This window comes from Nematolebias whitei, chromosome 19 (assembly GCF_014905685.2).
Source record: "Nematolebias whitei isolate Nwh7 chromosome 19, NemWhi1, whole genome shotgun sequence".
Lineage (NCBI taxonomy): Eukaryota > Metazoa > Chordata > Actinopteri > Cyprinodontiformes > Rivulidae > Nematolebias > Nematolebias whitei.
Window position 1 is genome coordinate 28327464 of NC_056516.1, and position 26928 is coordinate 28354391.

The following is a 26928-nucleotide window of genomic DNA, read 5'->3' on the forward strand; positions in this document are numbered from 1 at the left end:
AGTTGGTACCTTAGATGTTACCAAATGTGTAAAACAATAGTGTAAATGTTGAAATCTATTGTGAAATGCAAATAACTCTTGAATTATTCAACATTTAGTAAACAGCCGTGATCGTATAGTGGTGAGTACTCTGCGTTGTGGCCGCAGCAACCCCGGTTTGAATCCGGGTCACGGCAACATGACTAACTTTGTTTTAGAAAACAAAGCTCAGTCTCAGGTCAGTGAAGGCTGCTGAAATAACACAAACACAAAGGAAAGGCACATCGAATCTATGCTTAGAGCTGCAGTTTACACTCAATTGTTCAACTATGTTTTTACAAATGAGTCTGCAGGAGGGCAGCATGTTGACACAGTGGGTAGAGCTGCTGCCTCTCAGTGAGCAGGTCGCCCTGGTTCAAATCCTGACTGGCACCCTCCCCAGGTGGAGCCTTCATAGTTCATGTGTGGGTTTTCTACAGGTACTCAGTTTCCTCTCACAGAAAAAAAATGATTTAAACAAAATTGTCCAGAGGTGAGAGTGAGTAATTGTTTGTTCCTTTGTGGCCCTGTGATAGACCTGTACCCTGCCTTTTGCACACTGAAGGCTGGACATGGGCACCAGCAACCCCCGTGACCCAAAACGTAAGAAACGGAAAAAGATAATGGATGGATGGAGTCTGCAAGATATTTTAACTTGTAACATCATGTTATCAATATCAATTATTTGATACCTTTTATGTTACTAAGTGTGTAAAACATTAATATTGTAAACGTTCAACAATAGACAAAGATGTTAGTTTTTCGTATGGATATTTTTTATTGTATTATGGTTGAGATGGCTGAGAACATCCTTCTGTAATACTGGCACAAAACATTCTCTTGTCTCAGTCTGAAGGCCAGCTCGTCGACTTGCAGTGCCTCATTTGTGTGGACGCTGTGAGAACAGGCCCAAAACATTTTTTTATCTCCATCTGGAGACCAACTAGCCAACGGCCATGGATCATGTTTATGTATCTGACTGCAGCTGGCGATGAGGGAACACCCACTGCACTCTGCTGCTGTAATTCTGCAACAAACTCCATTCGACACTTATCTGTGACATGTTCCTTGCATTATGGATCTATGTATGTAATCTGTCTAGAACAAGTTTTTGCAAGTAAAATACTGGTTAAAAGTCTTTCTGTTATTGAGTGTGGTTCATATATATATATATATATATATATATATATATATATATATCCATCCATCCATTATCTTTACCCGCTTCTTCCATTTTGGATCACGGGGGTTGCCGGTGCCCATGTCCAGCAATCACTGTGCGAGGGGCGGGGTACACTCTGGATGGGTCGCAAGTCCATCACAGGGCCACATAGAGACAAACGACACAAAAAACATTCACTCTCTCACTCACACCTAGGGACAATTTAGAGTTACCAATTAGCCTAACAAAAAAAAAATATATATATATATATATATATATATATATATATATATATATATATACACACATATAAATTGAATTGTTATTGTGAGTATTTCTCGGCCCTCTGTGAATGTCAAGTAGCCTTCAGGGCACTAACAATCAATTGTTAGACTGTTGGTCCTTTTGCATGTGAACAACTAGTTGTGTTGTCACCAGCAAACTGGTTGATCCACTGTGAGAAGGTGCTATTTATAAGACTGAGTTTGTTCCAGTTCCTCAGACTGAAGGTGTTCTAAATATTATAACAAGGAACAAATCCAAAGGACATGACTCACCCTTGTCAAAACTCATATTGCTCTTTGTAAACAGCCGTGATCGTATAGTGGTGAGTACTCTGCGTTGTGGCCGCAGCAACCCCGGTTCGAATCCGGGTCACGGCAATTTTATAAACGACTAATTCAACTTGAATTTGGCTTTGACCTGATATAATTTAACATTACCTGGAACTCATTCGGTAGTTTCTGGATAATCTCACTTTAATTGTATTTGGAGTTTGTTCAGCCGCTTTTCAAACCGGACGTCAAAGTCTCGCGTTACTTCGCCAGCAAATCTCGTTCAAGCGAACCAACCCGGAAGCGAATGGCGGAAATCTAGATCTACCTCACGCTTTCTGGTTCCACTTCTTTTTAATTTATTTTGTATAGTTTCTGTTCTTGTCTTGAAATGTTTTGAGCTACCGAGGAGGGTGCAGATGTCCTCACAAACAACCAGGGGATAGCTTTAAAAAATAATGTGGTCGCTTTAAAGCTGCCCGGCAGAATTTGTTCCAGTGAATGGACGGATGGGCAGCCGAGTGATTCAGCTGAAGAGACTGCCCTCTGCCAAATTTACCACAGGTAATGTTAACGTCACTTTTATTTTTAAACTGTAAACTGTGATTAAAAACGTATATCAACAGTTAGTCTGCGTGAGAGGTGAATTTGTTGAAGAACAATGATCTAAATGAAACCATATAGCTTCAAAACAGATGTTTTTCTTTTTGATGAATATATTTACAGGCTGACAATTTGTGGGCTGTTATTAATAAAATAAATAAAAGTAAATGTCAGGACTATGCATACATTGTAACTTTAAATTTATAATTTTATTTAGTTTTGACATTGGCAAATCTGGAAAAGCAACGTAGCAAATGTCTACCAGGCATTTTTTTTAAAAGATTTATCTGTAAGTATGTTGTGACAAGCTGAATCATCAAAGTCTCATGTATCTGTGCACGTTACGATCAAATCCTCCTTTTGTGGCGCCTCATTTGCAGACATATGGCCCTGCTGCTCAGCTAGAGGAGAGAAGCAGCGACCATGTTTCTGAAAACATCCTTCACCTCGCTGATTGTGGGGGTGTTCGTGGTGTACGTGCTCCACACCTGCTGGGTGATGTATGGGATAGTTTACACCAAACCCTGCGACAGCCCCAGAGGAGACAAGTGCATCACACCTTTCCTGGCTGCAAACCCGAAACTACAGGTCAGCACTCGGGTCTCGCTGATGAGCTGCGCATGAATGGTTCTCTCATTTTAGTGCTTATAAATGATTATAACAGTGACATCTCTGTGTTTTAGTTGAGTATCTACACTTCACTACAGTCAAACGCAGACGGAGGGCACACTTTGATTCATAAAGAGGAGAACTTTGATGTCAACAGCAAATTTGAGAGGTTGGTAGGACTCGGAAATATTATGTCTTTCAAAATGAAATAGAATCTAAGCTGCACATTACTAAGATGGATAATAACCTTAATATCACCCTTTTATACAGATATTAGGGATGCACGATATTATCGGCATGTTATTGGTATCGGCTGATTGGCTGATATTAGTAGGCCTGTCACGATAACAAATTTTGCTGGGCGATTAATTGTCTAAAAAATTATTGCGATAAACAATAATATTGTTAGAAATTTGACAATAATTGGTAATTATTGTCAAATTTAAGAAGAAATGTTGGTTAATTATTGTGTTTAGTAACTTTTTTTTGACATCCGGATGGCAGTATAAGACTGTGTGAACCGAAGGATTGATAGTGGGGGATCGAGCAGCGTGTCTCTTTAAGAAAAATGGGAGGGAGGCCCTTTGATGTGACACGGGCTGTCTCCTTCCTTTATTGGTTCTCAAAATGGCGGACGCTTGGTGTGGTTTGAGCTCTTTAGCATAACAGTTTTCACACAAAGCTTTTAATTTAAAAAAATCAGCAAGCGAGTTCTGCGCTTCTTTTTGCAGAGAAAAACAACTTTTTAGATGAAGGCACGTGTTTCAACTGTGAATTTTGGAAATTCGACAAGACAGGTTTTTCTCGAGGTTGGCTTGCTAGCTTAGTTCGTAGCTTAGCTTCTCGGCTTAGCTGCTTTTAACTGTCCAAAAACACGATTTTGGACAGTTAAAACAGATTTTAAAGAGAAAGGGAGGAGTCAGTGAAGAGCACCGGAGTTGAACCTTTTGTTATCCGTTGTCTTCAGTAGATCAAGACGACGATAAAGCCGACAAATGAAAAAGGTCGATAATTTTCATTTATCATGCGATTCATTGATTTATTGTTTATTGCGACAGGCCTAGATATTGGCGATAAAATTAAATATCGGACATCGGCCATTCCATCAAAACAACTCACCAATATAAAAGGTGCTGTTTTTTTTATATATAAGTTATATATTTATATAGTGTTACATCATTTTCAGCCCCTTTTTTGGCATCTGCATTTGGTAGCAGGCCAAATTGACAAAGATAAAGCAGAATAATGTAGTATTTTAATTCCATAGCAGAGAAAGCTATGTAGTCTCTGCAAGTAGGTGTAGGGAAAAAAACATAAGTATTGGTATCGGTTATCGACCAAGTAAGTTTTACCATATCGACATATCGGATATTAGCCAAAAATCCAATATTGTGCATCCCTAACAGATATGAATATAAACTATGTTGCACCCTATTGTATAAACTTAAGAACACTTTATCCTCAAAATTTTGACAAACTGGGTTTATCAAATAAAGTCTGCTTTAGATTAATTTACCTCATGTTCACCATCTTTCCGTTTTGTTTTTATTTAGGATCGTCAACGTCTCCCTCCCCAAGAAAACGCGCAACAATGGGACTTTGTACGCGCTAATATTTGTCCACCAGGCTGGTTTCAGTCCGTGGCAGGATTCACGTCAGGTCCATTCGGTGGTCCAGCTCACCACCTACATGGTCCCAAAACCTCCTGAAATCTCTCTGATTTCTGGTGAAGATCAAACCCAGGTATGTGCTTCATTTCAGTCTGAAATTAAAAGAATAAAAACTGTTCATAGTTGTTTTTGTTGAACTGGAGGCTTGTTTTATTGCTTCTACTTCTGATTTTAGATCTTTGTATAACAAATGAAGAGTTTTGCATGCTTTAGATTTTAAAGGTAAAACTTTACCACCCTCTGTGATCCCTCAGGGTCAGAAACAGGAAGAGCAGAAGAAGAAACAGCGCAATGGTCAGCCTGCAGCGGGAACCGGCACTAAAGGCGGAGCCACTTCTTCACCAGATCACCCAGTGTCCCACTGGCGCTCTCGTCTAACACTCAACATCGTCGGTGACCACTTCCTGTTCGACAGAGAATACCTCCCAAGTGACGTTCACAGATACCTCAGAGTGTAAGAGAGTGGATCAGCAACACGCTACGGCTTCCTGTTTTGAATTTTTTATATGTTTTCAGCAGTTTAATTACTTTATACTTTGTGCTATTTTAACTGTTCATGTATCAAAATGTTTAGCTCATTCAGGAGATGGGTGCTGTGAGTTTTTGTCACATTTATACATGTCAAATTATTAAGATTTATTTACAAATATTTTGTTCCTATAAATACATGGAGATCTCTTCAAATCCTTTAAAAACATTTTTTAATCTACTTCAGTGTGCTTGCTTTATATTTGTCTTATGCTACTTCTATAATTTAGCTTTTAGATAGTCTTTTGCTGCTGTTGGTATTTAGTTGGTGGTTTACTTCTTTTAGCCTCATGTTAGCTTTTTGATACTTTTAGCTTTTAAGTGAAACGTTAGAGCTTCTAGCTAATTTTGCAATTTTAGCTTCTAGGTAGTCTATTGCTGCTTTTAGGTAGTCTTGTTACATTTAGCCTTCAGCTAGCCTTTCTTCTGTTGGCATTTAGTTGGAGTTTTATTTCTTTTAACCTCTTGTTAGCTTTTGATACTTTTAACTTTTAGTTAACCTTTTGCTACTTTGAACTTCTAGCTAATTTTGCTATTTTAACTTCTAGCTAGTCTTGCTGCTTTTAGTAGTTTTTAGCCTTCAGCTAGCCTTTTGCTTCTCTTGGCATTTAGTTGTTGTTTTGCATCTTTTAGCCTCTTGCTTAGCTTTTTGATACTTTTAACTTTTAGTTAACCTTTTGCTACTTTGAGCCTCTAGCTAATTTTGCTATTTTATCTTCTAGCTAGTCTATTGCTGCGTTTAGTAGTCTTTTGTTACGTTTAGCCTTCAGTTAGCCTTTTGCTGCTGTGACTTTTCTTTATTGTTTTGCTACTTTTAGCTTGTTCTTTTAAATTTAATAACTTCAGCTTCTTTAAAAAAAATTCAGCAATGTCAATCTGACAATGTGATTTCTTCAGTTTAATATTCAGATCAGAATGGAGTATAAAGACATATTTAGGGTTGAGAAAAGCAGCTTACGTTTGCAGTGGTTACATGTTTGCAGGTTTGGTTTCTGTAAAAAAAAGAAAACATAAATGTTTTTCTTTGCGTTTTAGATTCCAGAATGGGAAAAAGATGGTGTACCTGCCTCTGCTGTTTGTCGATGAGCTCAGCAACAGAGTCAAAGACCTCGTGGTGAGTTTTAACCTTTAGCTAGTCCCAGCTGAAACATTAACATTCAACGCACCGTTTCCTGTATTGTGTTCTTTGTTTCCTTCTTGAGCCTCATTAAAGCAGCTATTTAAACAATAAATGTTATTAATAATATCAAGAGAGATGCTCCGAGTTATCTGAGGCGTCTATGTTTATTGTAGGAGATCAACAGCTCCTCCACAGAGCTGCCTCTGACCATCTCCTACGACTCCATCTCTCTGGGGAGACTCAGGTTCTGGATCCACATGCAGGACGCCGTTTTTTCTCTGCAGCAGTTCGGTAGGTTGATCTTTCTCGAGCTCGCACACAGACACGTGAATCGTTTTAACACGTCGTCGTTTTGTAGGCTTCACAGAGAAGGATGCTGACGAGATCAAAGGGATTTTTGTGGACACCAACCTGTACTTTCTGGCTCTGACGTTCTTCGTGGCTGCTTTCCATGTGAGTCGCTCCACAAAAAGCTTCCAAATTATGATTTTTTTTTTGCAGAAACATATATTTTTTAATCTATTTTTTTGTGTTTTTCATCCCGTTTGCCATGTTTTCCCAGCTCCTCTTTGACTTCCTGGCTTTCAAAAACGACATCAGCTTCTGGAAGCAGAAGAAAAGCATGGTGGGGATGTCCAGTAAAGCAGGTTGGTTGGTGTCACTTGGCTCGTTTTCTCTTCATCAGTGCATCTGTGGTAAACCTGCAGCGTGAACAGCTGTAGGCTTGTGTTTACGAGTGGAGCAGGCTGTACGTTACAGGATGTCAACCTGTAATAAAGCTTTTGGAAAACGTGTAAAAACACAAGTGAAGTGATGAACGAGGCGTCGTCTGTGCATTCAGGCTGCATGTGACTCAGTCAGTCTGGGCTGCTGAGTGCTCAGATGTTACGTTTCGCATCCTTAATCATTTCAGAGTAATGGTGTTTTTGTTTTTTTGCTTTTGCTGTAGACTAGTAATTTCTTTACAACACTGAAGTGATTCGTGTTTATAAACCTGAATGATTTTGCTTACAGTTTTAATTTTTCTCCTTTTTGCTCTAAAAGACTCTGAGGGGAAATATCTATAAAACTTTTACATGAGGAAGAAAAACGTTATTGTGTCTAAAACATGCGTCACTAAAATGTTTTCTACTGAACAAGGCGTTGAGATAAATCTGCTGCGATCAGAACGTTGAGCCATCGGTTTCATTTTAACGCTGACAGAACTAACGGCAGCGTGTCTGATGTTTGTATGTTCTTTCTCTCAGTGCTGTGGAGATGTTTCAGCACCATCGTTATCTTCCTGTATTTGTTCGACGAGCAGACGAGCCTCCTCGTGCTCATACCAGCTGGGATCGGCTCCATCATCGAAGTAAACACACACACCGACCTGCCGCGACACCGCAGATAACGATTGTTCTTTAGGACAAGGCTTTGACATCTGTTTAAACCAAACTGATCAGTGAAATTGGTGCTACAATAAATTTGGATTAGTAAAGAGTTAAAACTCTCCTCAGGATTTCACAATCATTTGCAGGACGTTTTTGATAGATAAAAACTAGACAAATTGCATTTCCTGCGAAAATGCAGTGCGAATGTTTATTGCTGAAGAAATTGCTTTTCGAAAATAAAAAACAGCTGAAAACATGCTGAAGTGTTGGATGAAATGTAGCTGAAATGAAAGAACAAGCCTAAATTAGCAAAAGAAAGCAGAAATAATAAATATTAGCTGATTTATGTTTAAATAAGTAGAAATGAGCAAAAAGTTAAGAAATTAGCACACAAAAAATGGCTGAAATTAGAAACAATAAAATTAGCTGAAAAGGCAGAAAGAATCTTAAAATACCAGAAGGAAGTGGAAGGAGCTGAAATTAGCTAAAAAAAAAAAAAAAAGTGGAATTAGCTGAAAAAGCTAAATTTAGCACAAAACAGCTAAATAGTAGCTGAGATAGAAGATAAAGCTGAAACTGACAGAAATAAGTTGAAAGGAGCATAACAAGCTGAAATGAGCAGAAATAAGTTAATTAGGCAGAACACAGCAGAAATTACCATGAAAAACTTGAATTTACCTGAAAACAGCTGAAATTAGCTAAAATTGCTAAAACGTTAGCTGAAAATGTAGAACAAGCTCAAATTAACAAAAGTAAGTAGAGACAGCACAGTTTTTCCCAATTAGGCAGAAAGAAGCAGAAAATGAGGACAAAAAAGTGGAAATTATTTGAAAAGAAGTTGAAATTAGAAGAAAAAAAAAAAGACTGAATTGTAGCTAAAAAGGAAGAAAGAAGCTTAAAATTACCAGAAGTAAGTGGAGAGAGCACATTTTTGCTGATTTAGGCTGAAAAAAGTTGAAATGAATGCAAAAAAAAACCCAATGTGGAATTAGCTGAAAAGGCTAAAATTAGCATAAAAACAGCTACATAAATAGTAGCTGAAATGGCAGAAAAGGTTGAAACTTGCAGAAATAAGCTGAAAGGAACATAACAAACTGAAATTTGCATAAATAAGTTAGAAGAAGTCAAAAATATTCTAGTTAGCCAAAATAATCTGAATGGAACACAAAACAGCTGAAAGTAGCTGAAAAACGTTTTAATTTGCACAAGGAAGCTGAAACAGAACAAAAAGTGAAAGGAGCAGTTGTAAATACATTTCCCGTGAGGAAGAAAAATGGCAGAAAAGGCTAAATATTTCAAAAAGCTAAAGTTGCAACAATGCCTAAAGTCATAGCAGGATTGTCCTGAAAGAGCTGAACATTTTGATATATTTGTTGAAATAGCACAAAAATTATGGAACGAGAAACATGCTGAAAAACATACAGAAGAAAAATGGATGACAATAGTGTGAATGCTTCATAAACATTCACACAGCTAGCCCAGGGCTAACTCTGGTGAAATGTATCAACTGTTTTTATGCTTATAACAGAGTTGCTCAGTGTCCTGATTTAATAAAGTTTATTGAAAGTGGTCATTGTGAGATCATGAAGTCATAAATTACATGTTTTGCTGTTGTTTTTGCAGGTGTGGAAAGTGAAGAAAGCCTTTAAAATCCAGGTTTCTTGGAAAGGAGGCAAACCAACATTCCTGGTAGGTGTGAATGTGTCGAGCTCTTTTGACCAAAGCGCACAGGTAGTTCAGGAAAATGTCCAGATGTTTTCTGCAGCAGCTGTTCACTTGATCCATTTCTTGTCTCGCTCAGAACGTGTCTGCACAACTTATGTAGCAAATATGAGCATTTTTTTAGATTAGCAGGAACTGCACCGTCAGAACAGCTAAATGACTTCTTTCTGTTGGTGCTTCTTTTTTATGTGATAAACCTTTCCCCACTCTACCGATGAATAAATAATATAATTATGACTAAGCTATGATTTTTTTAAAAGAAGTATGACTTGCTTTGCAGTAAATAAAATGTTGAGATAATTTGTAATTGTCTGTAATTGTTGGCTTCACAGCTGTAAAATGGATCAAATGTGTTTTGTTTTTCTTTGACACAGTTTGGAAAATTAGATGAATCAGAAAGAAGAACAGAAGAATATGATACTTTGGTAAACAAACAAACTAAGGATTACTCTTGCATGCACAATTTAATCCTGTTTGTAGACTAATTTGTTTTGTGTTTGGCTCAGGCCATGAAGTATCTGTCGTACCTCCTGTATCCTCTGTGTATCGGAGGAGCAGTTTACGCTCTGGTGTTCCTGCGATATAAAAGGTACGGCTCGGAGTGTACGAAAAATGAATATGTGAGTTTGAGACGGTTGTAATGTTTCTGTTCTCTCTTCTAGCTGGTACTCATGGTTGATAAACAGCTTGGTGAACGGTGAGCTACATTTCACTCAGAATGCACTCAAAACTAGAGACACTGCATTTCCTGTGAAACCGCGTTGTCAATGCTTATTGCAGAACTTGCTGAAAAACAGCTGAAATTAGCTAAAAACTTTGGCTAATTTCAGCTGAAATTAGCAGAAATATACTTTTACTAATTTTGCTACTTTCAGCCTAATTAACTTATTTCTGTTAATTTCAGTGGAGAGAGCACATTTTTGCTGAAGTAGCCTGTAAGAAAGAAATTAGCTAAACGTAGCTGAAATGAAAGAACAAGCCTCAATTAGCAGAAGAAAGCAGAAGGAACACATATTTGTGGAATTAGGTTTAAATAAGAATAAATGAGCACAAAAATTAGAAAATCAGTTAAAAATGCTGAAATTAGTAACAAAAAAAAAACTGCTGCAAAAGAAGCTGAAAAGGCAGAAAAAAAGCTTTAAGTACCAGAAGGAAGTGGAAAGAGCTGAAATGAGCTCAGAAAATGTGGAATTAGCTGAAAAAGCTACAATTTGCATAAAATATCTAAATAGTACCTTCAATAGATAAAGCTGAATCTAGCTAAAATCAACTGAAAGGACCATAAATTTAAATGAACAGAAATTAGTTAATTAGGCTGAAAGTAGCAGAAATTACTAAGTAATCTTCAGTACATCTGAAAACTGCTGAAATTAGCTAAAAAAATTAAAAAGGTAGATGAAAATGTAGAACAAGCTTAAATTAGCAGAAGAAAGCAGAAAGAACATGTTTGCTGAAAGAAGCAGAAATGAGCACAAAAAAGTGGAAATTATCTGAAAAAAGCTGAAATTAGCAAAATAACAACAACAACTGAAAAGTAGCTAAAAAGGCAGAAAGAAGCTGAAATTACAAGAAGGAAGTGGAGAGAGCACGTTTTTGCTGAAGTAGGCTGAAAGACGTTTAAATGAGTGCAAAAATGTTGAATTTGCTGAAAAAGTTAAAATTTGCATAAAAACAGCTATATAGTAGCTGAAATAGTAGAAAAAGCTTAAACTTGCAGAAATAAGCTGAACGGAGCTTGACACGCTGAAATTAGCAGAAAGAAGTTAGAAGAAGCACAAAAATGTTGTAGTTAGCAGAAAGAATCTGAAAGGAGCACAAAACAGCTTAAACAAATAACTGAAAGTAGCTGAAAAAGTTTTAAATTTGCACAAAGAAGCTGAACCAGAACAAAATGTGAAAGGAGCAGTAAAAGGCTGTAAACAGATCTAAAGATCTGAACTGAGCTCAGTTCATTTTTCTATGTGAGAAAAAAATGTCCGAAAAGGCTAAATATTTTACAAAGCTAAAGTTGCACCAATACGAAAGTCATAGCAGGATTGTCCTGAAAGAGCTGAATGTTTTGATTCATGATTCACTGAAACGGCTTGAAAACTGCAGGACGAGAATCACACCGGAAAATGTGCAGAATAAAAATGTATCGTAACGCTTCATAAACATTCACACAATTAAAAAATAACCCACTAAACCGATTCAACAGTTCGCTGCAGTGATGGTTGCTGCTAGGAATCTAAATGATTATCCTTTAAAATGATAATAAACCTGTTTCTCCTGTTAAATATTGCAGGAGTGTATGCTTTTGGATTCCTCTTCATGCTCCCTCAACTCTTTGTCAACTATAAGGTGAGTTTTTCTTGTCTTAAAGACGCTTGTTACTTGAGATAAAGCAGCAACTGTTCACACCTTTAAGAGTCTTGGAAGGTTTCTCTTCAGCGTTGTGTTTAGCTTTCGGCTTTTCTTCTGTAAATTCTGTTCATTTGTTTCTGTAACAGCTGAAGTCTGTGGCTCACCTGCCCTGGAAGGCCTTTATGTACAAGGTGAGAACACTTCTTGTTTCAGCGGATTACTTGAGTTGATCCCGCATAGTGTATTCATGTGTGCACACCTGCAACCTTTTGTACAAAAACAGCTTTTATTAAGACTTTTTCCTTAAAATTACCAGATATTTTATTTATGAAAAGTTTTCAAAACTGATTTTTTTTTTTTTTAAGGCTTTCAACACGTTCATTGATGATGTATTTGCCTTCATCATCACCATGCCAACGTCTCACAGACTGGCCTGCTTCAGAGACGATGTGGTGTTCCTCATTTACCTTTACCAGAGATGGTACACACACACACACACACACACACACACACACACAAAGTTTGTAACTACAATCCAAATCAAAACCTTTTTTCTCGTCCCCTCTCCAGGCTGTACCCAGTGGACAGGAGTCGAGTCAACGAATACGGCATTTCGTATGATGAAAAGCCTAAAGGGAAGTCTCACAAGGAGTAGGACTGATCACCGACTTCTACCATCTGTTGCTTCTCCTCCTCCTCCACTGACGTTCTGCTGGCAGCTCAGCTGCAAGGTTGCATCAGCTGAATATCGCTCATCTCTACGGTGGCTGCTACAAACTTAAAAACAGTTAAAAAAGCAAAACATCCTCCATACTGCCTGTGTTTGATTTGTCCATTCTGGGCTACCATAAAAACGTGGCAGTGCAGCATGGACTTTGTGGACATGGATCTATACAGTCAATAGATAGAAATGTATTTTTATTTTAACTGTGATGAAAACGGCTACAAATATTAATTTTACTTCTCGCAAAGCCACAACGATAAACGATACTCCGCAACATTTACTAACATCGACTGAGCTGAGCATAACGGTCCAGGATAAATGGTTTTTAAACAGCAAAATAATTAATTCAACCGCTTCCGATTGTTTTGCAGTGCATCATGGGACACAAGAATCAAAGCAGTGGGTCAACCATACTGTCAGGGGTTTAAAATACTGTCAAAGTCATTTTTATTAATTTAAACAAAGTTTGCTTTACAGTTTCCGTCTTACAAAAGTATTTGGTACCATTTTATAATAAGGCTCCCCTTATAGATTGCTAATAAATAGTTTATAGATGTTATTAATGCCTCCATAAACACTTTATAAATCATTAATAACTGCTTATTATGCATTAATTAAGGGTGACGGAGACAAAACTGAACAGTTTCTTGCCAAATAGTGAGCCCAATCTGTTCACCTATATATTTAATCTAGAATTGTTAAATTAAACATTTTACTCTAAGTTACTGCCTTGTAAGCACAATAAGCATCTGTAAACCTATTTTTTTAGGATGTAGTATATTAGTTGTAGATACTTATAATGCAGTGATAAAGTACAATATATGCTAAATAAATAGGTTTACAAATGCTTATTGTGCTTACAAGGTAGTAACTTAATCTGAAATGTTTAATATAGTGACTTTGGATTAAATATATACCGGTAGGTGAACAGATTTGGTTCACTATTTGGCAACAAACTGGTCAGTTTTGTCTCTTTCTCGCCCTTAATTAATGCATAATTAGTAATGATTTATAAAGTGTTTATAGAGGAATTAATAACATTTATAAACTATTTATTAGCCATCTATAAGGGGAGTCTTGTTGTAAAGTGGTACCAAATATTCTTTAAAATGACTATTTGGACAACCATCTTTATGTTGGGATTAATTCTAGGGAAACTCCTTTTAAGCTTATTGGCGAATATTTGTTTGGATATTAAAATAATCTGAGACTGGAAGCAAGCTCAATATAGGAGATTGAGGATTTTATAACCAGTTTAAAGTTGTTTATTTTTATTTCTGTTTAAGCTCAGTTAAGGAATATGTATCAGTAACTTGTTGCCATGGAGAATAATTATGTTGGTTTAACATTCCACATTTTTCCTTTTAAAAGTTTATTAATTATTGTGTTTTTAGATTTTATTTTCACTATAAAACAAGAAGGTACACTGAGAGATATATCCTGTTTTCTGCATTCATCTGTATTTTGAAGTTTCACAAGTTTGAGGGTTTTTTTTGTTTGTTTTTTTAAACACATCTGGGCCAAGAATCTTCATTAGTGCCAAAAGTCTGAATGATTCTTTGAACGGTTTGTGAGCTTTGGTTGTAACGTTTGAAGTAAATACTGACATTTTTGAAAGAACTGTGATGGTAAGACTTAAGGAAAGTATTAAAACCTACTCATCACGTTTTGATTTCCTCTCATAATCGAGCTTATTGTTGTAACTGTTTCTTTGAAGTATGAATATTGTAAAAGGAATTTGTGCACGTGTTGCGCTCATTCATGTTTGAGGAGATTTGTACAGAAAGGGCCAGTTTATAATTTGTGTTCCAGATTAAGTGGAGCGAATTTGCCTTGAAATGTTGGAAAATAATTTTAAGTTTTGTGTTTTTGATTTAAATGAAATAAAAACTGAATAAATACATTTTGTTTGTAGGATTTTTCTCATGCACATAAGATGTGTGGAAAGAAAACGGCTGCTCTGACGTGTTGCTCCATGCACGACAAGCGGGACAGACATGTTTACCGTAACATTTATGAAAATATGGCGAACGAACGTGAAGCTGTGCGAGATGTTTGTTAAATGCGAAGTTTCAGCATTTTATGTTGAGCTTTTGAGACTGCGCTGGATGAACAGTTGTTGACTGCACATGATGAGAGTTTAGGTCAGGGGTCTGCAACATGCGGCTCTGGAGCCACATGTGGCTCTTTGGTCCCTCCACAGCGGCCATGACAAGCTTTGACCAGAACTTTATAGGATGTTATACCCACAACAAAAAATGACTAGTTTTTGCTGTTTTCCTGTCATTTTCCTTTGCAAATATGTGGATACTAGTACTAATACACAGAGTAAATTATACTCACTTTAGCGTTATGCTTTATTTCTTCAAAGTAAGGTACTAATTTTCTCCACAATAAACAAAGCAAGCCTTCACAGTTCATCGTTTTAGTTTTTTAAAAATTGGCTAAATATCTTTTTTCTTTACAAGAACCCAGTCTTCTGTGAAAGACTTGTGAGTGCTGGCTATGGGCACCAGAGTATGGAAGTGAATGTGTCTCAATTTTCAAATTAAAAGGGATTAATAGAAATGCTTTTCATTTTCAAAATAAAGCTGCATGTTTTGACTCATCAATAAATTTTAAAAATAAATCATCCAAACTGCATTTTCATTTTCTTCTCCAAGACTGCTCAAGTTGTAAATTAATTAAAATGATAAATAAATTGACATTTCATTTTCAAAATATGTCTGTAAAAAGTGACCAAAATTCATTTTGAAATGTCTAATTCAAAAATTAAAAGTGACCCTTCAACCCGAAAAGGAAAAAGCAATTAAAGATAATGGATGGATTGAATGCAGTCTTTTCTTTTGTCTTAAAATGTAAAAATATCAATAAATGTTTGGCTGTTCATGCCAGAAAATCCCCCTCTAACAAACTTAAAGCGGCCCATGGGCCACCAGTTGATAATGACAATTGTAGCAGGTTTTGTGGCTCTGGACACGTTTAATTTAGTGAACGAAGGGGCAGAAGTGGCTCTTTTGATCCTAACGGTTGCAGAGCCCTGGTTTAGGAGAACAATCGTGCACATTGAGATTATGCTGCAGGAAAAGACGGAGTGTGACTGTTCTGAAGTACCTTCAGGGCGAGAGATGAGTCTGGAGACGAGGTGCAGTTTTTTGGACTGATGTTATGAACAATTTTAATGAAGATGAACATCCATCCATCATCTTTACCTGCTTCTTCCTTTTCAGGTCGCAGGGGTCACCGGTGTCCAGTCATCACTGTGTGAGAGGCGAGGTACATCTTGGACATGTCACATGTTGAAGATGAATGGAGAAGTCATTTTCATATGTTCAGCGCCACAGGCAGAACCCCCCAATGGGGAGGCCTGCACCTCATCCCTGACAGACCCAGAGTACCAGATAAAGAATGGCCAACTTTGGAAACCATTGGTGGAATTAGCTTCCACTAAATTAGGCTTTGCCAACTTTAAGGCCATTAACCAAATTCACAACGTTTTGGACGTGTCTCAAAGAGCCCGTTAGGCGCGCTGTTGGCTTATTACGTGTACATGTGACAAGACGTGATTGGTCGATGCAGCTTCAACTGGATGGAGACGAAGACGTGTGACGCAGACTGAGTGACAGTCCTCTTAGCGGTTTAGCTTACGCTAAATGTTTAGCAGTTTTGTGTTAGTTAGCAAAGTTAAGTTTTTAGTTAACAGATTTTGGTTTGCTGTGCCCACCACTGGATACAGCAGTCATAACAGGTAGAAAGAGAAAATGCACAACTGAACTGAACTCCCTGAGAAGTTGTTGTCTTTTCTAATTTTTTTTTTTTTTTTGCACATAAACTTTTGCACAGGTACGTACAGTTTACTGTTATTCTTTGTTTTGGTCACAATTTAGAACTGTGTGCGTTCTACTCTGGCTTCGTTTAATGAGCGTGAGAAACTGTGTGAATGTTCTTCTAACGTATCCACAGTTTCTAGGGGAGCAACTCCAGCTTCTGTATCCCTAGCTTGCTCTAAAACATCTCTAAACGGTTAATGAGAGAGTGAGCTGCCATGTTTGAACAGACATCAAACCAAAGATTTCACAGGATCAGCGTTAGTCCCGCCCACTGAGTTTGATGAGGGAGGTTGACAGGAGGTAACACAATTTCAATATTTCATGAACGGGGCACGGGGCGGCACAGTGGCTCAGTTGGTAGGGCTGCGGCCTCTCAGTGAGAAGGTCGCTGATTCAAATCCTGGCTGGGGATCTTTCTGGGCGGATCTAAAAAAGTTAAATCTGGTCCTCTGGACATTCAAAAAAACAAAACAAAGCAAAACAACAAAAAAAAAAATGTAGAAACGTTTCGTCTCTCATCCGAGAGACTTCCTCAGTCTGAGGTGCTGTTTTCAGCTCAGTCTCTTAAATAGCACCTACTCAGAGTGGATCAACCAGTTTGCTGCTGACAACCAAAACCAGCTGATCACATGCTCAAGAAGGACCATCAGCCTAACAATGGATCATTAGCACACTGATGGCTGTTTACTGTTCACAGAGGGTTGAGTGATACTAGCAATCACAGCATTGTAAGAGGGGGACAGTTGAACCCGGAGGCCTCCGCCCCTGTTTAACGATGGACGATTTCTTTTCACAAAGATGGCCTCCTTTACTCCTCTCTCAAACCATCGTTCCTCTCTGTCCAGGATGTGAACATCTTCATCCCTGAAAGAGTGACCGCTGGCCTGGAGATGAGTGTAGACCGCAGAGTCCTGGCCTGATGATGTTGATCTTCTGTGCTGGGCCATCCTTTTGGCCAGTGGCTGTTTAGTTTCCCCGATGTAAGACTGATCACAGCCCTCCTGACACTGAACAGCATACACAACATTACTCTGTTTGTGCCGGGGGACAGGATCTTTGGGATGAACCAGTCTTTGCCGTAATGTATTTTGGGGTTTAAAAGCCACTGGGACGTTATGTTTAGAAAATAAACGTCTCAGTTTCTCTGATACTCCCTCAACATATGGAATGACCACTGGTCTGGGTCTGGGTTCCTCCTTTTCACCTGTTGGCTGACTAGAGTCCTGTTTGGGTTTCTTCTCTGCTTTCAGGAAGGCCCAGTTAGGATATCCACATTGCTCTAGAGCCTGTTTTGTGTGGGATTTCTCCTTCTGCCTGGCTCCTGAGTTAGTGGGGATGCTGTCTGCTCTGTGATACAGAGTCCTGATGACTCCTAACGTGCTCCAAAGGGTGATGGGAGTCAAACTGCAAATACTGGTCTGTGTGGGTGGGTTTGCGGTACACCTCAGTATGTGTCCCTGTGATGGACCTGCGACCTGTCCAGGGTGTCCCCCGCCTCTCGCACAGTGAGTGAGTCATGCGCACCAGTGACCCTCGTGACCCAAAAAGGAAGAAGCGGTAAAAGATGATGGATGGATGGACAATGCTGCACAGGAACCATGAAAGATATATATATATATATATATATATATATATAAAAGATTAAGTATTTTTTACACAAACTGTTGTGTTTGTTCTGTGTCCATTCAGAAAAGCTACTTTACGTTTCGTGCGTAGCTACGTCACAATCACGCATTTGACGCACGTATATATACAAAGAGCCCGCCCTCTTCTCCCCCCTTTCCACTGTAGGAAGTCAACGTGTCTAAGGTGCTCGGTTCTTCATCTGAAGCTAAGGCCCTCAATCCGGCGACTAGCACCGTCAAATTTAGGCATCCGACGCCACAGTTATAAAATCCAACATCTACAATGGCCTCCGTGTCCGAGCTCGCCTGCATTTACTCCGCTCTGATCCTCCACGACGATGAAGTCACCGTCACGGTAAGTTTCCCAGATTACCGCGGACATTTGATGCACAACGTACCGTCGCCTCTATGACATAGCTTTATAAAAGTACAGTCAGAAATACCTACATAATTCAGTATCTAACTTAATGTGAATATTGGGTTAAATATATATATTTGAACAGACGGGGTTGTTTTCTCCCATGTTACCGGCTAAAAATGGCGCCATGGCTAACGTGAGGCCATGTTTTCACATCTGGACAGCTGCAGTTTACAGACTATAATAACAACCAGTTATCCTGCACAACATGGGATTGCTTAAATTTGCAAACACCGTCTTGTAAACACGTTGGAGAGCGATTTGTATTTATATTGGGAGTCTCACCAAATTTACGACACTTTACAACAATACGTCACACTTTACGGTAGACATCACTACCGTTTGCACTGTATTTAGCACGTCTTATATTTCTGTTACTGTTCTACCAATTACCTTGTAGCACATGCCCAACCTTGTAATATTCCTAAGTAGTAAATATGTAATTGGCTATAAAAGTTTTGTATGAATCGTTACTTATCAAGCAAATAAGAAAACACAAAGAAGCCTAGTCTTGTTGGGACAAAAACAGTCTTCCTCATAGTTTTTAGTATTTTTAATTAAGCTGGTTGAAAATAGAGCAGTTCATGGATTAAGGTCTGCATTGTTTGCTCACATGGTAGGTAAAGATCAAAATTAATAAGTGTCTGTTTCTGTGTAGGAGGACAAGTTGAATGCTCTGATCAAGGCTGCCGGAGTCATTGTGGAGCCTTTCTGGCCAAGTCTGTTTGCCAAGGTAAGAACACACCGTGTAGAGAATATACGTAAAGCCTTTGAGACACGTGAAACTTGTGAGGGACGGTGATGTAAACGTAGGTTTAGAGTCTTCATCAGCTTCATAAACAACTGGAGCTTTGCATGTGCAAGACGTGTGTAACAAAATGCCTTCACTATCAAATGAATAACAAAATATAAATATTGCATGCTCTGTTTATGTAAACACATCTGTATCAGTGGATCTGTTGTATTTCCCACTATTAGGCGTATTTCCATTCAGCTTTTTTTGGAATAAGTCGAGCCGGATTGTACCAAAAATAAATTTCATCTGTCCTACAAAAAAAAAAAAACTTAAAAGTACACAAAAGAAAAAACTGAGCATAACACCGTTCATTTGCTAATAAGGTTGTTTCATTGAATGAGTAGAGGTATGACCTAAACATTTAAATATCAAACCTAACATTTTTGACACCGTCCTTCATGAATCGTACAGAACATTTTTTGACTGTTACAGTATTGATGGCAGGAACAATGTTCGAAGTTCTGATTTTATTTTTTTTACATGTGATAGAACGTTCATTGAGAGCAGCACACAAGCTGGTGCACAAATTTTTAGTTTTAAATGTTAACAGTGTGTTGTAGATGATTGTCATAGTTTTAAAACTAGCAGTCAAAATAAAAAAGCTGCAAAGTACTTGGTAAATTTTTGTAGTGTCTGTGGAGCATTTGATATTTGCACCTAATTAATACACAGGCTTTTTAATGTTGCGTACAGTAATAAATGCGTACTGGTGTGCCTTTACTTAAACCAGATCAGTTAGTGGACAAAATAAATGACTTGTGATTTATTTTTATTTTTTTAGGCTCTTTCCAGCATCGACATCGGCAGCCTGATCTGCAACGTTGGAGCTGGAGGTGGAGCTCCAGCTGGTGGACCTGCTGCTCCTGGAGCTCCTGCCGCTACTGGTGGTGATGCACCAGGTAACTGGATGGGGGCGGGTTCCAATAAGAATGACACATTTAACTGTAATAGTTGCAGGATGTACTTTAAAATGAAAAGATTAATGATATTTTCAATTCGATCGTTGTAAGGATGTTTTTCCAAGTTTTAGAATTGCACAAATGATAGCAAAGCGTGATTTATTCCAGGGTTCAAATGCCAAAACAACCTGTTGACCTTCATATCTTTCTGCCGTTTACCGTTACAGCTAAAGTGGAGGAGAAGAAAGAAGAGAAAAAGGAAGAGTCTGAGGAGTCTGATGAGGACTTGGGCTTCAGTCTCTTTGAATAAAACAGCTGTTTTTCTAAGAAAAACCAATAAAAACATAAAAAACTGATTGCCTTATTTTTTTTTTTTTCCTGTTATCAGAAAAAATTGCATAAGCCATCACATTTTTTGTATAAGCGACTCATCTGCATCTTTAAAAAGGTTTTTGGTTTGATGCCATTTTTGTAAGTAAAACGTTGACATTGTTCTGCAGCTGCGTGGGAGTTTGTAAATTCGCTGAAATCGTGTTTGTTGGGCCTGAAACGTGTATTTTTCAATGAAAACAGCTTGTGCTATATGCATTAAAATTTGATGGGTGACACTGCTAAAATTTTTGAATCGATAGCTTGTGATATGTACGACAAGACATTTCAATCCTTAATATCCATGTTATTGAGCATTTGAAATGTGGAACGAGTTTTAATTTTGAACTTTCACCAGTCATGTCAAGTAAGTTGCCGTCTAATCAGACTGACAGATTTGGCTTTCTGTGAAGAATCTCTGTAATCTTACCTAATCTGATCAAATGTTTGTTACAAATATGAGTAGTACTCCCATGGTGTCAACATTTCCTGGTTTTTCCAGAGCATCTTTATGCAGCGCAATGATTTGCCCAGGTCACGTGACAAAACTATCCAAAGTAGCCAAACGTAATTTTTATTAATATATATATATATATGGACAATCCAACCCATCTGTTTGCTGATTGGATACTTATTGTGTGGAACGTCCTTGAAGTATCCTGATACATGCTCAATAATCCAGGTAGAAAAATACAAAAAAAGTTCAATCTGGTCCTCTGGACATTAAAAAAAAAAAGAAATGTAGAAACGTTTCGTTTCATTCGAGAGACTTCCTGAGTCTGAGGTGCTGTATTCAGCTCAGTCTCTTAAATAGCACCTTCTCACAGTGGGTCCTTGAAGTATGTGATTGACATGATATTGACCAGTCAGCTGAGAGAAAATTCGTGTCTTGTACATGCGTAAAATGAAACTCACGTGAAGAGATTTACATGTAGTTTTTGCCTCTATACTTACAAATACACTTCTTTTTTTTTTTTACACATGAATTCCCATCTACACATGCACAAATTATTAATTTTACAAATTTAAAAAACATTCAAAAATATGAAATTAATTTGTGCTCATGTTTCCCTGCTGTTAAAACCCTTTAAAGACTGACCCATCAAAAAATAGTCAGAAAATTCAATTTTTTTTAGAATTTAGATGTTTATTAAGCTTTGAAACATGGTCCAAAAAAAAAAAAAAACATTGCTATATCATTTTGTTTATAATTTTTATATCACATTTGATACGGCAGGCTTTTCCTAGAATAGTTGCTCACAACATTTAGAAAGTATTGAACACTTCAGGCAATGTTTCTGTTAGTTGTTTTTTTCACATACAACTTTTTACAGCCGTTGATTTCACAGCGTGGTAGACACCAAAACAGTTCCTGTCCTTGTTCAGGCAAAGATGCACCTTACACTTTTTACAGTAGACGTGTGAAAAGTGATTGCCAGTGCAGTGCTTTGCATCTTTGTCGGGTTTCCCCTGTTGGAAAATGATCGATGCCGTCGTTTCTCACATGAAGAGGCACGCTGCAGCTTGGTCTTTTACCGGGTGGTGTTGGAGTCGCTGCTGGAGAGGAAAGTTCTACCACACTTGATTTTGACCTTTCCTTGATTTTGACCTTTCCTGCACTTGTGAGAGAAGTGCCAACCGAAGCCTGGAACCTTCGCAGAGCCATGTTTTTTTGGGGGGTTGTAGCTTCAGCTGATCTCTTCTGTCGAGGTTCCAAGCATTGATGACGGCCACTGTAACAGTGTGCCACCAGATGTACATGTACCATCTTCAGGATCTGAAGCTGAACTTGTAAAGTGCAGATCACATATCAAGGAGATCAACACCTCCCATGAACTTGTTATATGTTTCAACAATGGCTGGTCTGGGAACCATTATATGAGTTGTGGATTTGCGACCCCAACGTTTCACATTTCCCACTGGTTCAATGCCAACAAATGAGGAAATCAGGTTCACAGCTTTGTTGTCACACCAGCTCACAATTATGTTGTTGTCCTGGTTCACTCTGAAGTCCACTGACCCTCTTCCACTCTTCTTCAATTCTTTTTCATCCCTCATGATGCAATCTTTCATCCTGTTCATGCGGATTGTGCCAATGTAATGGATTCCTCTCTCTTTTAGGTGTTGGACCAGGGGAACTGATGTAAAGTAGTTATCAGCAAAGAGCTTGTGATTCCTTCCTGCTGGAAGTGTAGATGTCATCTTCAGCACAACTTCTCCTGTAACACCAACATCAGACGTTTCCCTGGTTGGATTTTCTGCACCTTGGCAAATATCAAAGTCATAAAGAAATCCACTTTGTCCAGCACGTCCCCACAACTTGAAACCCATTTGTGAGGTTCTGCAGGCACGTAGATGCGTAGATGAGACTTTCCCTTGAACGGGACCATAATTTCATCAGCAGCATGTCATTCTTCAGGGGGAATGCAGAGAAACTGTTCTCGTAGTTTTTGCAACTACGGTCTGAGCTTCCACAGTTTGTCTTTTTTTGCATCATCAGATGCACTGAAAGTGAATTAGGGTCTGCAATTTCAGAAACCGATCTCTAGACATCACATCACAAACTGCAGGAAGCTTTGTTTCCATCTCCCAACAGGCGCTCACACAGAACATCTGTACGAGCCCCATATGTAAATACATGAACCTGCTCCAGCTCTTTTGCAGTTGTGTTTATTGACTTGCCCTCTTTTTGAACACTATACATGTTTGTTTGTTCTGCAATCTCCTGGAGCATTTCGTCTGTGACAAACTGCTTGAAGTACCTGTATGGTGTCATGTCACACCTGTTATCTGTGCCTTCCTCAAGACTGACAATGAAATCAACAGATGGAGCTTAATATTTTATTTTTCTCCATTTGTATTCTTTCCTTTTTACATTGGCCTTCCCTGGTTCATTTCTGACTGTGTCCAGTGTTGTTGTTGGGACCTCAGCTTCCATGCTTGTCTGGGCTACACTTTGATCCTGATGTTCTTCCTCATCACTGCTATCTGAACTTCCTTCATCTTGCACAACCTGGGGAGTCCAGTCCTCATCATCATCCTCATCATCTTCTCCTAGCTGCTCTAAGTCACTTGAATTACCATCTACTATCATGTTGATGACATTTTCAATGTACTTTCTTTTCCTCTCCTCTTCCTCTAAACTGTTTGACATCTAAAGTACACAAAAAACTGGTCAATACACCATAAAGATGAAAATAACCAAGACTATTGTAGAATATTTGTTATAGTGAAATAACCAAAAAATAATAATTTTGAAATTGCATTAAATGATAATATATAAACAAAATAGTTTGTGGCTGTATTGTGGCAGGCATGACATAGATTACTTTACAAAAATGTTACATGACTGTTCAGTGATGAAGCACCTTATATAATAATAATAATAATAATGTCTTCACAATGTCAGCACTGTATGTTTCCATATGATACACACATGTTAACACGATTTAACTGCAATAAAATGAATACATTTTTAGGTAATTGTGCACTGTCTCAAAACATAAAGCCTTAATTTAAAAAAGTGAATAACAATTTATGTTATTCTTACCGTAACTTCTCTAAAACTGGCAAAGAATTTCCAGAAAAAAAACGTGAGCCGTTTCACTGCCTGCAGTGCCATGATGCTCCAGCAGGGGGCAGTGTACATGTCTCAAATTATATACAGTAGGTTGTTAGGGTGAGTTTTGATCATGTTGAAAAGAAATACGTCACGGAAATGTATGTAGCAAATATGATACAAATGGCGATTTAATAAACCCGCTGCGACAACATGACCAAGTTACAAACGTTAGTACGTCATTTCCTCTTAGTAGTACTTTTCAGGCTGCTGTTCGATAAAGCTTTCACAAGGTTTCCGTAGTGTAGTGGTTATCACGTTCGCCTCACACGCGAAAGGTCCCCGGTTCGAAACCGGGCGGAAACACATTTTCGTTTTTCAACAGTCAGCATGCGCATCAATTAATAAATATACTTATATCTGATTAAATTATCTCAAACGTGAATATGTTAGCCTCCGAATTTTCTTGTTGAATATTTCTCAGAAAAAAAAAAAAAGAAATCTTCGGACATGAACTTTGCTCCGACTGTGGAGCTTTTGCCACCTGCTGCAAGAAAAGTGAAAAATTTAAAATTTAAATCCCAAATAGTACTAGTTTTACTGCAAAATTAGGTTGCTAAGTAAAGCTAATTTGTTAATAGGGGAGTGGTGGCACAGAGGTTAGACCTGTGATCAGCAGGTCACCCTACTACCTACTCCCTGTACCGACATCAAAAAATGTGGGTGGAAAAGGTGAAACACCTGCCTCCACCCTGGGCCCTTGAGCAAGGCCCTTAATGTTTAAGAAAGAAAATCAATAAATGCATCCTAGTTTTCAAACTTCAGCTTACCTCAGTTGACCTCTGCATCAGTAACGTGAAATAAGTCTCTTTCATTCTGTTTTACTATTTAACATTTTAAATCATTGTTTTAGGATTAAAAAAAATGTTTCAATGGTCTAAACATCCTGAGTTTTTTGTTCCATAAACAAATGGTGCTCATGGGTAATGGAGTACTTTCTTTTCTAGTCATGCTCCATAAAAACACTTTAATAGCGTTGTGAATTTATTCATGTGATTGCCACGAATACTTTCCTTTGAATTGGAAATACTTTTCAGATGTTTTAAATGAAGAAACTTTAAAAAGTCTGTGGCGCTAAATCATCTGACGTACCTGACGAGATTCTAAGGGACACTAAACAGCGAAGGACAACGAATAAAAACGGCAGCTTCTTATTAAGAACAGTGTTTTATTTGCTTGGTTTAGCAACTATACAGGTGTCTCCTTCCTGAGAATCTCATCACCACAGAGGGAACAGTGAGGGAACTGGAGCGTGGAGGGAACACAAGACCAATAAAATATATAAATAACTCCAGTGAAGGAAGGTAGAGAAATGGGGCAGAAAAACATGATGAGCATAAGAAATATTTTACATTACAATCCCCTTAATCCAAATATTTCTATTTAAAAGTTGAAAGTTTCTTCTGGTGTAAACGTTGAACTTAATATTTGCCCGGTTACAATTAGCTGCAAAACATAAACATGAAATTGGCTTTCTGTTCTCCAGTTTAAATAGATTTAAAAAATAGTAATGACAAAAAGAATGCATCTAAAAAGAAAAAAGGGCAGGGTGAGCCCTCCTGCTGACATGACAGATGGTTGAAATGTTTTCAATGTTCAAGTTTATGAATGAAATGTTGACAGCGTTGCAGCTTAGCTGCTGCTAAACATCTCGTGTCGAGCCTCATTTGGGCGTTAAACCGTCCACTTTAGATAAACGTAGATGATCCGATATAAAATATAGAATTTTTTTCCCCCTCTCTGTAACATAAAACCAACTTCCCTCACGTCCATGTTTATTAAAAACTTGTAACTCAGAAATGTGTTAAATATAGAGCTTCTGTGTATATTTATGTAAATTAACTTAAAAAGTGGCATTTATTTTAGTCCACTATAAAAAGAGTTTTAAAAAAATCTGCCTGAGATAGAGATCTTTAAAGGGAGAAATGAGATGCAACGACGGTACTGCAGTTCATGTTTCTTTGCTCATACAAAGTTCAGGAGGAAGACTGAAAGTTTAACGGACGCACAGCGAAAGACGAGGCAGAAAACCGTAACAATAATAATAATAATTAAAAGTTTTTAAAAAGCATGTTTAAAAAGTCCATCGCTGTAAAAATCGTCTTCGTCATCATCGTCTTCAAGAAGGAATTTCAATTCCAGTTTCTGTCGTTAGTTTTATTAACGTGTCCCAGCCTCTTCAGTCCGTTTTCTTCGGATTTAAACAGGAGCAGTAGATGATTTTCAGAATCATTAAAAAAAAAGACGAGTTAAATGTCAATAAAAGTCGAGGAGAAAATAAATGAAGCTGTGAATGAGTTCCAGAGGGCTGATTGTTTCAATCACATTCGCTCTTCGTCCGCTCCTCGTCTTCGTCCGTCCGTCGCTGACGTCCAACACGACGTCCGCTCACAGGTCCGTCCAACGTTCAAACACTTTAAACCTGTCCTGCAGCTTCGGCTGGGTCGGCTCCTGGACTAATGTGGGCGGATCTGGTTGATCATTTTGAGCCGTGATTGGTCGATGACGTCCAGCAGGTTCTTGGCGTCCACTGCCAGAGCGTGAGCCGCCATCAGCATCTGTTTCTTATAGTCCTTTTGTAAACTGTCCCAGAAACAAGACAAGTTTCAGTGTTAAACACAAATTCACTTCAGCTGTTAACAGCCGAAACGTTTACGCTGAGCTCGTCTTTACCTCGTCATGACGTACTGTTGAGCGAGCTTCATCTTCGCTATTAATTCTGCCAGATCTGAGTTCAGCAGCTTCTGAGCCATTTCGATCTGAGAGGATCCAAAATGTCAAGACGTCAAAGACCAACTACAGAAATTGTGTGAATGCTTATTGCAGAAGAACTTCATGGAAAAAAAACAGTTAAAATCAGCTAAAAACGTTCTGAAATGTAGCTGAAATGTAAGAACAAGCCTAAATTAGCAGAAGGCAGAAAGAACACATTTTTGCTGAATTAGATTT

The 26928-nt window shown here is 38.1% G+C and overlaps 3 protein-coding genes and 3 non-coding genes across 6 annotated transcripts in view; 5 read left to right on the top strand and 1 right to left on the bottom strand.

Annotated features, from left to right (window-relative positions):
• Positions 1-104: 104 nt before the first annotated feature.
• On the top strand, positions 105-176 carry trnah-gug. Its single transcript has one exon. It is a non-coding gene; the product is annotated as a tRNA-His (tRNA).
• A 1594-nt stretch (positions 177-1770) lies between these two features.
• trnah-gug lies at positions 1771-1842 on the top strand. Its single transcript has one exon. It is a non-coding gene; the product is annotated as a tRNA-His (tRNA).
• A 325-nt stretch (positions 1843-2167) lies between these two features.
• clptm1l (CLPTM1 like) lies at positions 2168-12354 on the top strand. The gene is made up of 18 exons (XM_037693626.1): positions 2168-2298; positions 2718-2925; positions 3021-3115; positions 4500-4689; positions 4871-5070; positions 6180-6258; positions 6438-6555; positions 6623-6717; positions 6827-6911; positions 7512-7615; positions 9258-9323; positions 9731-9781; positions 9863-9945; positions 10019-10053; positions 11641-11696; positions 11846-11890; positions 12065-12180; positions 12270-12354. The coding sequence occupies exons 2-18, from the start codon at positions 2761-2763 to the stop codon at positions 12352-12354; spliced, it is 1668 nt and encodes a 555-aa protein (XP_037549554.1). The 5' UTR covers positions 2168-2298; positions 2718-2760.
• A 5649-nt stretch (positions 12355-18003) lies between these two features.
• On the top strand, positions 18004-20347 carry rplp1 (ribosomal protein, large, P1). Its single transcript, XM_037693541.1, has 4 exons — positions 18004-18233; positions 18955-19029; positions 19874-19991; positions 20219-20347. The coding sequence occupies exons 1-4, from the start codon at positions 18162-18164 to the stop codon at positions 20299-20301; spliced, it is 348 nt and encodes a 115-aa protein (XP_037549469.1). The 5' UTR covers positions 18004-18161; the 3' UTR covers positions 20302-20347.
• Positions 20348-24212: 3865 nt separating this feature from the next.
• On the top strand, positions 24213-24285 carry trnav-cac. The gene has a single exon. It is a non-coding gene; the product is annotated as a tRNA-Val (tRNA).
• A 1958-nt stretch (positions 24286-26243) lies between these two features.
• Positions 26244-26928, bottom strand: part of ptk2aa (protein tyrosine kinase 2aa) — a 58348-nt gene continuing 57663 nt past the window's right edge. The window contains exons 35-36 of the mRNA XM_037693550.1: positions 26653-26738; positions 26244-26562 (exon numbers count right to left, since the gene is read on the bottom strand). Of these exons, the coding sequence (XP_037549478.1) occupies positions 26436-26562; positions 26653-26738 (213 nt within the window). The 3' untranslated portion in view covers positions 26244-26435. The remainder of the gene's footprint in view (positions 26563-26652; positions 26739-26928) is intronic.

Coding starts and splice junctions, on each gene's coding strand:
- clptm1l (XM_037693626.1), top strand. CDS start 2,761: ATGTTTCTGAAAACATCCTTCACCTCGCTGATTGTGGGGGTGTTCGTG. Junction 6,718..6,826: donor TCTTCGTGGCTGCTTTCCAT/GTGAGTCGCTCC, acceptor ATGTTTTCCCAG/CTCCTCTTTGACTTCCTGGC. Junction 9,946..10,018: donor GTGTTCCTGCGATATAAAAG/GTACGGCTCGGA, acceptor TCTCTCTTCTAG/CTGGTACTCATGGTTGATAA.
- rplp1 (XM_037693541.1), top strand. CDS start 18,162: ATGGCCTCCGTGTCCGAGCTCGCCTGCATTTACTCCGCTCTGATCCTC. Junction 18,234..18,954: donor ACGATGAAGTCACCGTCACG/GTAAGTTTCCCA, acceptor GTTTCTGTGTAG/GAGGACAAGTTGAATGCTCT. Junction 19,030..19,873: donor GGCCAAGTCTGTTTGCCAAG/GTAAGAACACAC, acceptor TTATTTTTTTAG/GCTCTTTCCAGCATCGACAT.